General features: G+C 37.5%; 1 protein-coding gene across 3 annotated transcripts in view; it reads left to right on the top strand.

Annotated features, from left to right (window-relative positions):
* The first annotated feature begins 869 nt into the window (after positions 1–869).
* The window catches only part of PHF6 (PHD finger protein 6), a 56,130-nt gene continuing 46,222 nt past the window's right edge, over positions 870–10,777 (top strand). For all 3 annotated transcript variants that reach the window (XM_065916036.1, XM_065916035.1, XM_065916034.1), the window contains exons 1-3: positions 870–1,031; positions 4,926–5,109; positions 5,353–5,454. In XM_065916036.1, coding sequence (XP_065772108.1) covers positions 4,972–5,109; positions 5,353–5,454 — 240 coding nt within the window. In that variant the 5' untranslated portion in view covers positions 870–1,031; positions 4,926–4,971. The remainder of the gene's footprint in view (positions 1,032–4,925; positions 5,110–5,352; positions 5,455–10,777) is intronic.

The raw sequence follows: 10,777 nt of genomic DNA, 5'->3' as shown, positions 1-10,777 counted from the left end.
GTGATCTCCATTTTCGATGTCTTGAAACTGAGGGAACACAGGTAATCCAACGTGCTCAAGGTCATTGAACCAGAAGTGGGGGGAGCTGAGATTCAAACCCACGCAGTCTGGCGTCATACATTAAAGAGGAAAGTGCTCAGTTTAGGTGTCGGGTTCACCTGGGCGAATTATGAAGAAAATCACTTATCTTTTCTGAGTGTGAAAATCTCAGAACTTATACAGGGCCTGGTATACGTCAGGGACGCTAATACACGGTTTACTGGCATTATTTCATTTCTACCTCACAATAAACCCGTGAGCTACTATTTTGATCCCCATTTTAAAGATACACACAGATTTAAGGCACAGAGGTGAAACATGATTCGCCCACAGACTGAAATCCAGGCAGAATGACTCGACTACCAGCTTCTCAGTTTTTCCTGGCAGTAAAACGAGAGAATGGAGGACCTAAAAGAGATGCCACGAGAGTACAATGAAATAATGGATGTGAAAAGGCCTCAGTGAACAAGTGCAAGGGATAAGGCCTACCCACTTGAATCACTGTTGAAAACTGGTTACCCAGGGCCCCTGGCCAACGGTTTCTAGTCCCAGCCCAGTCCCTTCTCCGCCCAACCCACAGCGTTATCTTTGAATCTCTTTCTCCATCTCCTAGGATCCTGCCCCCAAACACTTGGCTGAGCGTTGGACCGGAGAATAGAACGTACGCGCGCGAGCAGGAGGTGGGGCCTGTTGCCCGGATCCATCCTGGGGGTGGCTTCTACACATGCGTCCTGGCTGGGCGGCTTCAGCTGTCCCCTCTGTGGCCAATCAGGGCCCGCGGCGCGCTCGAGACGTATTAACGCCGAGTGTGTCGTTGCGTGCGAGGGGGGCGACGTAAGGGCGCTCCGCGAGCCCGTCTCTCCTCGAATGAAAGGAAACAACCTCCGGCGACAGAGCCCCGCTCTCAGGCGCTGCCGGAGAACCGAGATCGACTTCTTTCTCTTTCCCCTTATTGGCGCTTCTCCCCTTCCCTTCGCCTCTGGGCCCCGCCGGTGAGTCCCCACGGTACCCTGGGGCCCCCCATTCTCTGCCCAGGGGGAAAGACAAGGAGGATGGCGGTGGCCAGGCCGCCGCCCCTGCCCGTTGTTAAGGGGGACTCTTGGTGGTCTCGCTTTATTGTCAGGGACCCCAGAAGCGCCACTCATTGAAGGCGCTTGGCGAAGAGGCTGCTGAGAAAAGTGCTTCGGAGGAGCGGAGGGAGACGTTAGGCTTAAGCCGAGACTTCGGGGGAGGGGGCGCAACATTTAAGGAGGACAAAATACAGGGAATTTTTAGTCTTTTCCATCGCTTAGGACATATTTGGGGAGGAGGGGGACTCCCAGTCTGGGAAGAGTGAGAGGAAAAATTGTTAGGATGACAAGAAGGTTAGCCTTTCGGAATGAGGAAAAACTCCGGGGTGGGGGGAATTGGGGGTGAAACTGAGATACGAAACGAAGACTGTTGGAGGGCGAACTCCTGGGGGGAGGAGGGTTCAAGAAAGTGGTAGGGTGGTCTTTTCCTGGATCCAGGAGGATTGGAAAAGGACAATTAGGGGACCCTGACTTCACGACCGAAAGGAACCCGCTAAAGTGTTTTAGTGGAAGATAGTTTTGCGAGTTTATCTAGCGCTTGATTAGAGGGAGATCTTTGGAGTCTAGTGTGTATTGAGGAATAAATAACGGAGAGGATCCAGTACGTTCTGTGTACCATCCTTTATTATATGGACGAGCAGCTCGGCATTCTTTTGAAATTTCTTCGTTTCGATATTCTGCGTGGAAGTTGAAAAATCCTTTATTTTTGAAATGCCTTTTCTTTTCATCGGCTTCCTACGTAATATCAGGTCTTCTTCATACAGTTCAAATTCTTTCTCTACCCTTGGGTTTGAAACAACTGGAAAATTCCTTCAGTTTCCTTTTGAATAACCGCAAAAACAGTGCGAAGCATGTAATAATATCGTGCAACCAAATTCAGGTGCCCTTCCGGTTCGTCTCGTTAATTTCTCTCCAGTGTAACTGATAGAAATACTGCTTCTTGGATCATGTTTATATAGATTTTGATCTGTATATTTCAACTTGCTTGCGTGTGGAATTGTTCGATCTTCCGGAACTGCAGTTTTTGTTTTGTTTTTCTATGAAAATGGTCTTTCAGATACCAGACATTGAATGAGCCCTCGAGTTGGTTCTTGAAGGCTCTCCTTGATGTTTCAGGTTTGCCACCTTGGTGCTTTACAGCATCTTGGAAAATTAGAAATGCACTGATTGCTTCAGCCTAACTAATCAGGCTTTTCTATTTTTCAGACAATGTTTCTCAGGCTGGTATCTTTGCCTATTTATTTCTGCTTTATAACATAATGCTGTATTTCTTTTAAGGAAAAGGTTTCATTGTTGGGCGAAAGCATCAAAGTTTGATCTCTGCATGCCCGGAAAAGCCTTTTAGACTAGAATTAAAATGCCATGTATTGTATGGATCATTATGAACTTAATATTGGTCCTTGGAATGCCCTTTTTCTCCTTAAGTAGAAACCACAAATGTGACAGCATTAGATAGAAATCTATATTTTTATGATAAAGACATTTTTTGCTAGGAGTCATTGTTTCCATGATGTTCTCCACTTCATGTTTTACAAGGAGGTTGTAAAAAAATTAGCAAGATATGCACAGATGCATTATTTGAATTTTAGTGGAAAAATCCATTTAGTCATTGCACGTTGGGGAAAGTTTTTAATTGGTTTGGTGCACTTTTGTGTGCGTTTCTGTTCACTTAACAAATTCTATTTAAACTGATTATAGAAAAGATACACTAGAATATTTTTGAATACAAAATAAAGTGTACCTTTTTTTCTCTTTTAGATTTTGGGGTCTTTGATATCTAGTAAAGTAGGTTCTCAAAATTAGGATGAGACATTTATCTGTTTATAAACGGAAAGGGGTAGAATTCAATATGGGTAGAATTTTGGGGACACCATTTTCAGAATTAATTTTAAGAATAAAGAGTAATTTTTGAATCTAGGAATTTATCTTAAGCTGATTTTGTAGCTTGTGCTGGGGTTGTACAGAAATTACACATTAAGATGTCTCTATAGATTGGATTCGTAGTGGTGCCATCCTTTCAACTGGCCAAGGATGACCGGAAAAAATGCTGAATACATTACAGTGCTTTCAGAGTGTTTACTGTTCATTGCACAGTAGTAAAGAAAGCTAATTTAGAACTCAAGAAGCAAATTCTGGTGCTATTTATGAATTTTGGTGTTTTGCATATTTAATTCTAAAGATGTTGGCAGCTATATTCTTGATAAAGCAACTGAACACATATTTGCCTGAGCAAATGCAAACACACTTCCCCTTTTGTTTCTTTTGTTTCTGTTATGTTCTTTTTTTTTTCTTTAATCCTAAAAGTATTTGCTGCCTGTTTTCAATCAGTTTCACAGTTTATAGCCAGTGCTGTGAATACAGTACTGTTGTAAAGTATCCGATGCCATTTGAAAGAGGGAGGTATTTAAAATTGTTGATAGTATTAAGAGTTTGTTAAACCCATCAATGCAGAGACTGTCAGGGCCTGTGAAGTTTTTTTACACAGAAAAACCTAGATATAAATGGATGAGAAGATCTGTTTCTTTGTGACTTTATGTTCAGTTTTAAGTATTTGTGTTTTTGTATTGTGGAGCACTGAATGGTTTGCAGCTACCACCTTGCTGGTGGCATCCAGCTGCTGCTGTTCTGTGGGTGAACAAGTGCTCTTCAGAAAGCCCCCGTGTAGTGTTACTGAGTCCATCTTTTCAGCATTTTATGAAAAGGTTCAAATATATGAAATAATGGAAAGAATTTAGTAAGTTTTAAGATAAAAATTGGAGATTTCATTGGTTGTAATGTGTGTTACGGTAACCTGGGTCCTGAACTGCTTAGTCCTATTGATTTGGGAAAACGGCACAATTCAAATAACTGATTTTACATTTGTTTTTGTTCTTCTGAAGAATCCATGTTGAGACTGATGATCTAAATCTGAAACCTTCCATGTTAGAACTTTTCTTCCCTTTTTTTGTTTGACTATACTACCTATAATTGTAATTTTGACTAAACTGAAGTCTCATTCAGAAAAATTTCCCATCCTTTATATACAGTATTACTAATTTAAGTATGAAAGTTACTGCATATAGAACACCACTGTCAGTTTGGAACTTTAATAAGCAGACTTTTGGAGTCAATCTCAGAGTCAGATAACATAGTTGTTTTTATAAATGATTGGTTCTTAAAGTCTATGTTTTTTAATAGACTGCTGTAAAATTTAAGTTTTCCTTTACTTGCAAAAGGAAAAAAGAGCAAAAACGAATAAAGATGTATAAATGATTTTTTAAAACTTGAAAAGAACTCAAATTTTAAAAATAAGTGTTCCAAAGTCATGGTTCTGTAAAATTCATTTCTCATTTGTTGTATTATAAATATGTGAGCTTTACAGAATTGTGCAATTAAAGAGATCTGTTCACTCTGGATATTGTGTAGTTCTCAGTGGATTTTGCTCTGCTGTTAGATATGTAATTCTTTGTCTCTTTGAAGGGGCACCCCAGTATACATGAAAAATGTTTTTCATTAATTATGTCAGCAGATGACTATTTTAATTTCACACCTTGTTCATGTTTTCTTTATCCATGCAGAAGTAGTTCTAATTATTTCACATGTCCCTTAATTTGAGAGCAGTTTGATTTTTCCCAGTTACTTCATTAATTTATCTTTATGCATAGATAGTACACTTTTTAAAATTACAGAGGTTTCAATGTTAATTTGTCTATACTAAGTAGCTATTTTTAGTTATATATATTAAAACTTAGGTCAAATATTAAACAATTTACATGAATGTGTAAATTGATTTTTAAAATAAATTAACCATTTTGTTGCCCTTCTTATCCTCTGTAGCTTTTCTTGAGGCATAAAGTGGCATTCTCAAGGCAATTTAAAAATCATGTCAAGCTCTGTTGAACAGAAAAAAGGGCCTACAAGACAGCGCAAATGTGGCTTTTGTAAGTCAAATAGAGACAAGGAATGTGGACAGTTACTAATATCTGAAAACCAGAAGGTGGCAGCACACCATAAGTGTATGGTAAGTATGCTCGCAGCAACCAAGAGACCTGAAACCAGGAGAATCTTAACAATGAATATTCCTGAATACCAAACAAAACAACAACAAAACTAGTTAAACATCTAAGAAATGGTTCCTCATTAATGTTGTGTCATTTTTGCTTTAATATTTCCTTTTAAATTTAGCATCTTATTCACTGTAAATTGTGTTTCACTGTAATTTCTTTTTATATGAACCTTAATTTCTTTTAAATGTAATTTATAGCTCTTTTCCTCTGCATTGGTGTCATCGCACTCTGATAATGAAAGTCTTGGTGGATTTTCTATTGAAGATGTCCAAAAGGAAATTAAAAGAGGCACGAAGCTGGTAAGTTGCTATTTCTGCCTCTTGAGAATAAAACTTATTTTAAGCTCATTAAGGAGGAAATTGCTTATTTTAAAGTGTACTGCCTTATTAACTGAGTGTAATTTTTTTAAAATTGCAGTCTTATTTTTCCCCCAAATCAGCAAATTGCAAGGCTAGTTTTAACTTGTCTGCCAATGAACAAAAAAGGAGTAAATCAATATGTATATTTATATATTTTTTTTCCAAAAAGTATTAAAATCTTTTTGGGGGCTGTGTTGACTTAGAAACAGGCAGTTTGCTTAATTTGAATGTTTCATGTTAAAGTCATCATTCAAGTTTATTTTCATAATTAAAATTCTGAAATGTTTTTACTTTATATGATAAAGTAATTGTGGTCATTACAAATGAAGATGACAGAACCCTTTCAACAAGAAAATGTTAGCAATGTCTGAACAGCATATTTTACTGTGATTCAGTTATACAACACAGTATTTATGACTTTGGATAACTTTTGGTGAATTTTCCAGTTTTTCTGAAACTTCACCAGTGTAATGTTCCTGCAGTTGTCTTCACTACCAAGTAACCAGTTTGGCAATATACTGTATTGTTCTGGTGGAAAAGTAGTATTGTCTCAGGTGGTATTTGATATATTATAGTTTACATTGCAGCAATTTCTTATTTGGTTATTTTTCTCTTCTGAGCTCTTTATTGAATCCATAAATGTACCTTCGGTAGCTTCACTATCAAGTGTTTCATTATTTTAAAGATGGATTTGGCAAAACATATATCTATGTCCTTAGACACTGAGTAATCTCATAAAGAATCTGATGGGAAGGACGGCTGTCATTTTGATATTGGGAATAATCTATTTTGAAAAGTAGTCAGTTTTCTATAGTTTAAAAATAAAAGCAGTATGAAGAAGTTCAAAGAGAATATTTGAGATTTGTTTTTAGGATAGTCTTAAACTCTAGAGTCACTATAGGCAGAAATGGGAATTCAGAGGTCAGACATTTTTGTTGTTGTTGCAGTGAGACCTTAACCATGACAATGTTTATCTTTCCCATCCCCAAAACTACAAATAACAATAGAATGCTCCATTTAAAAAATGTAATCTTTTTTTTTCATTTGGTGGTTTGAGATTTCTTCATGTTACTGTGCTTGCTGAGTTTTGAGAACCGGAGCAGGATGTTTTTATTTCCGAGTCCTTAAAAATCAGTTTGGATATGAAGAAAGAATACTACTTACTTGAAACTAGTTGTATTGTAACCCTTATCACCCAGTTGTTTTTTCCTTGGCATGATGAATATTCATGGAAAATGTGTCTACACCCTGACTTGTTAGCATTGTTGTTATTCTACACGGCTGCTCTAGTCAGAACAGGAGCAGTTTTAGTCCCTGATGTTACTGTGTTACTAACAAATTCGATGCCTATTTTTATAAGCAGCAGTAACATACATCTATCAGTATTGCTAAATTCAGTGGAGATTTAATTTATTTAAATTAGGTAAAATTTCCCCTTTGTGCAGAAAGCATCAGAACTTTGTACAAATTTCACTGTTACAAATTGTCTTGATTAATTTTTAATGGCAAGATGTAGGGAGTTAATTTTTTTGCCCTAGTGAGTTATAAATAACTAAGCTTATTCCTTGATCTAGGGAGTAGAATAGTACTAGAAGTTAAGACCACAAGCTCTAGTAACAGACTGGGGTTTGAATCCCAGCTCTCTTACTGACTAGCTGGGTGACCCTGCACAAGTTATTTACTTCTCTCTGCCGTGTTTTCTTCACCTGCCTAAAGGAGATAATGATAGTCCCTGCCTCCCAGGGATATTGTGAGAATTAAAAAGAAACTATACAGGACTTAGCATGGTGCATGGCACATAGTTAAGACTTGAAAAATGCAGTCCTGTTGTAGTTATTGTTCATAAGTAATAATAAGATCCTGCTAATATTGTTGTAGGCTAATGAAAAGCCTACTGGGTTGAGAATTCATGAGGCCTGTTTTGTTAATAGCGGCCACTGATACATTATGTAACTTTAGACAAGTCGTTATCTTATTTGTATTTTTACCAGCAGTGTAAATGGATAATGCTGTATCACTGCTTGTATCCAGTGATGTTGCATAACTAAAACGTGCTATAAAAGATGTAAAGAGTTACCTTAGGGAAGGTTTTTTCTTTTCTTTTTTGACACTCCCCGACCAGGGATTGAACCTGCTCCCTTGGCAGTGATATAGCGGAGTCTTAGCCACTGGACTGCCGGGGAAGTTCCTTAGTAAAGGTGTTTTGTAGCCAAAATTTTGAGGCTGTGGGCATCCAACCTTGAGTAATAGTGGCAGAAGGAGAGAACTTTTGAGCCAGGTATATAATTTTGCTCCCTTTCCTTCTCTTAAAATGTCAGAATTTAAATAATTTACATAGGGCCTAGAAGTAGAGTAGCATTTATATGTTAATTTTTTGAAATAATTTTTAAGTCTCCTTTTAGCCCTTAGTTTTGGCCCTTCCACTATCATTTTTACATGAAATATTATCAAGTAACCAAAATTCCAGATTTTGGTTTTCTTCTTTACTTTTTCCTGTGTAGATTTATCTAAGCAATTCAAAGGGTATAAATCAGAAAGAAAGACAAAAAGTGAAGAGTTTCATGTAAGTAGGTAAACTATATGAAAACTAGATAATCAGCTTTCCTAATTAACTTTTTGGGCTTCCCTGGTGGCTCAGATGGTAAAGAATCCACCTGCCATATGGCACAATCCCCTGGACGAAGGCATGGCAACCCACTCCAGTATTCTTGATTGGAGAATTCCTATGGACAGAGGAGTCTGGTGGACTACAGTCCATGGGATCACAAAGAGTTGAACACACCTGAGCAACTAAGCACAATTCACTTTTTAAGGTGTTTTATCTTGTGAGTCTGTTTGCCCTGGCTCTTGTTCATCTAGATTTCTAGGTGAGAAGTGGGTCAATATCCACTGAAAATAATGAAAAGCAAGGGTGCTGGTCCATAGGTGCTTTTAAGGCAGGTTCCAGTCTGTATCTTGTGCTTGCCTCAAAGCAAACCATAAAGAGAAGAAGCCGAGATGTAAGGTGTAAATATATAGGTGGTCAGGTGCGTCAGAGTCTTGAGAGGGTGGGAAGCCACAAAAAAGAAGCAGGTACAGGTGGCTACTTTCTGTGTTCTTGCTGCCACAGTCCATTTCCCAAGATTATCATGTCAGCCACAAGAATTGGAGAGAAAAGCCATTCTGCATGAACATGTTTATCTCTTTTTACATCAAGACATTTGCCAGCATATAAGGTTTTTATAATATGAAAATCTTTTTGCATTTAAGACAGACTTTTTTTCCAGAATGGTTTCTAGTTCCTGTTGAATCCATATGTGGAGATGCAACATCTGTACCATTTATTCTTTTTCTCCAGCTATCTAGCCAAGAAATGCAAATTTCCAAGTAAAATTATGAGTTATTGTTGCTGTTTTCGTTTTGTTTAAGGAGACACTTGGGAGGAATATTGAAGAACATACTCTTGATGAATGGAGCTAGGTGGTGAGATCCTTAAGAGTATCTATGGGGGAATTCCCTGGCAGCCCAGTGATCAGAACTCACTTTCACTGCTGGGCCCAGGTTTGAGCCCTGGTTAGGGAACTAAAATCCACCCCACCTCACCCCCCCAAAAAAAGATATCTACATCGAATAATTAACTGTTTTAATTGGTACGTGTGTCAAATATATCAAGGACTCTTTTTTTTCCCAATTATTTTTATTAGTTGGAGGCTAATTACTTTACAATATTGTAGTGGTTTTTGCCATACATTGACATGAATCAGCCATGGAATCAAGGACTCTTAAGACCGAAAGGGGTTAAGAAGCCATTTAGTTCGCTTTCCTTCCCCTTAGGCAAGATTACCTACAAGCCATGTGACAGATATTTTTTGTCTATTTTATGTTTAAATATATTAAGAAATTGTGATTTCTACCCAAGCAAGCTGAAACAAGACCAGTATTATATAACACTCTTCACAATTGAGAAATTTGTCCTTCTATATAAATCAAATATCTCATTTAATTTAGAGTCATTTATTCTAGGTCTGTGTCTTTCCATTAAGGGAAATATTTTTTTTCTTGTGTTAAGAATGAAAAGTCCTTCATATACTTGATGACTATCCTCAGATCATTCCTAAACTTTCCCCTTTTTAAACTAAAGTTTTCTCACGCCTTGAGAAATCCTCTGAAAATTTTTCCTGTTTTCTTGTTCAGTAGCAGAAATAGCTAACATTTATTGAACCTTTAGATGTGCTAGGGACTTGGCTAAGTACTTTAAATACATGATCCTTTTTAATCCTCACAGTCATATTGTGAGATAGGAAGGTATTTATTCTCACTTTACAGATTAGGAAACTGAGGCTCAGAGAAGTAACCTGACTATGATCATATAGCTGGTAAATGGCAGGGCTAGAATTTGAATCCAGGGCCAGTTAACTCCAAAGCCAGAACTCTTAATCACTAGGCTATACTAGACTGTTTTTTAAGCTCCCTAACCCAAAATCACATTTTAAAATTAAAGCTTAATAGTTTTCTAATAAGGGTGGAAATAATACTGAATTTAGGACATTATCAGGCTGCTATTAATATAGTTTGTTAATAGCATTGTTAGTTTTTAGAACAGAAATCCTACCTACATACTATCTAAGAATATTCTGAGTCTCTGTTACTTGCAAGATATTTTTAGCAGCCCCTGAAAATAAAAAGACCAATTCAACAATTCTACATATTGACTTTGTTATTTATTCACTACCAGTTGAGTGCCTGGCACCCCAGAGAAACAGGATATCTGGTTTTGAGAGATCATAATCTAGATATGATCTGCATATGTGAATCTGCAGTATGACAATTTATAGATACTCCTTTTTATTTTGTGTGGGAGGAGTCATGCCAATTTAGGCAGCTAAGACTACATCCCAGAGATGGTAAGATTTAAAAGGGAAAAAAAGTATGAGTCCATGAAAATAGGTTAACTATACGATAATGGGCCATTGAGACTGGCAGTAATGGATTAGAATTGAGAAAGGTGGGATGATTGCAGTGTCTTTAAACATTAGACAGGAATTTCAACTCAGGTAAGAAGGGAAGGGAAGGGCAAAGCAGGATTTTTCAGGAGTCAAGTGATATACATTGTGGGAAATGAAATACAATAGTGGCAGCATACTTGTCTGCTATACACAGATGTCCTGCAGGCATCTTAAACTCAACATGTCTATTCCATTGTTCATCATCTCCCTGCCCTGAAACCAGATTCTCTTTCTGAATCCTTTACCTTCCTTCTTCCGTATCACTCACATCGATTCTA

The sequence above is a fragment of the Muntiacus reevesi genome, chromosome X (assembly GCF_963930625.1).
Source record: "Muntiacus reevesi chromosome X, mMunRee1.1, whole genome shotgun sequence".
NCBI lineage: Eukaryota > Metazoa > Chordata > Mammalia > Artiodactyla > Cervidae > Muntiacus > Muntiacus reevesi.
This window is presented reverse-complemented; position numbering and strand designations above follow the sequence as displayed.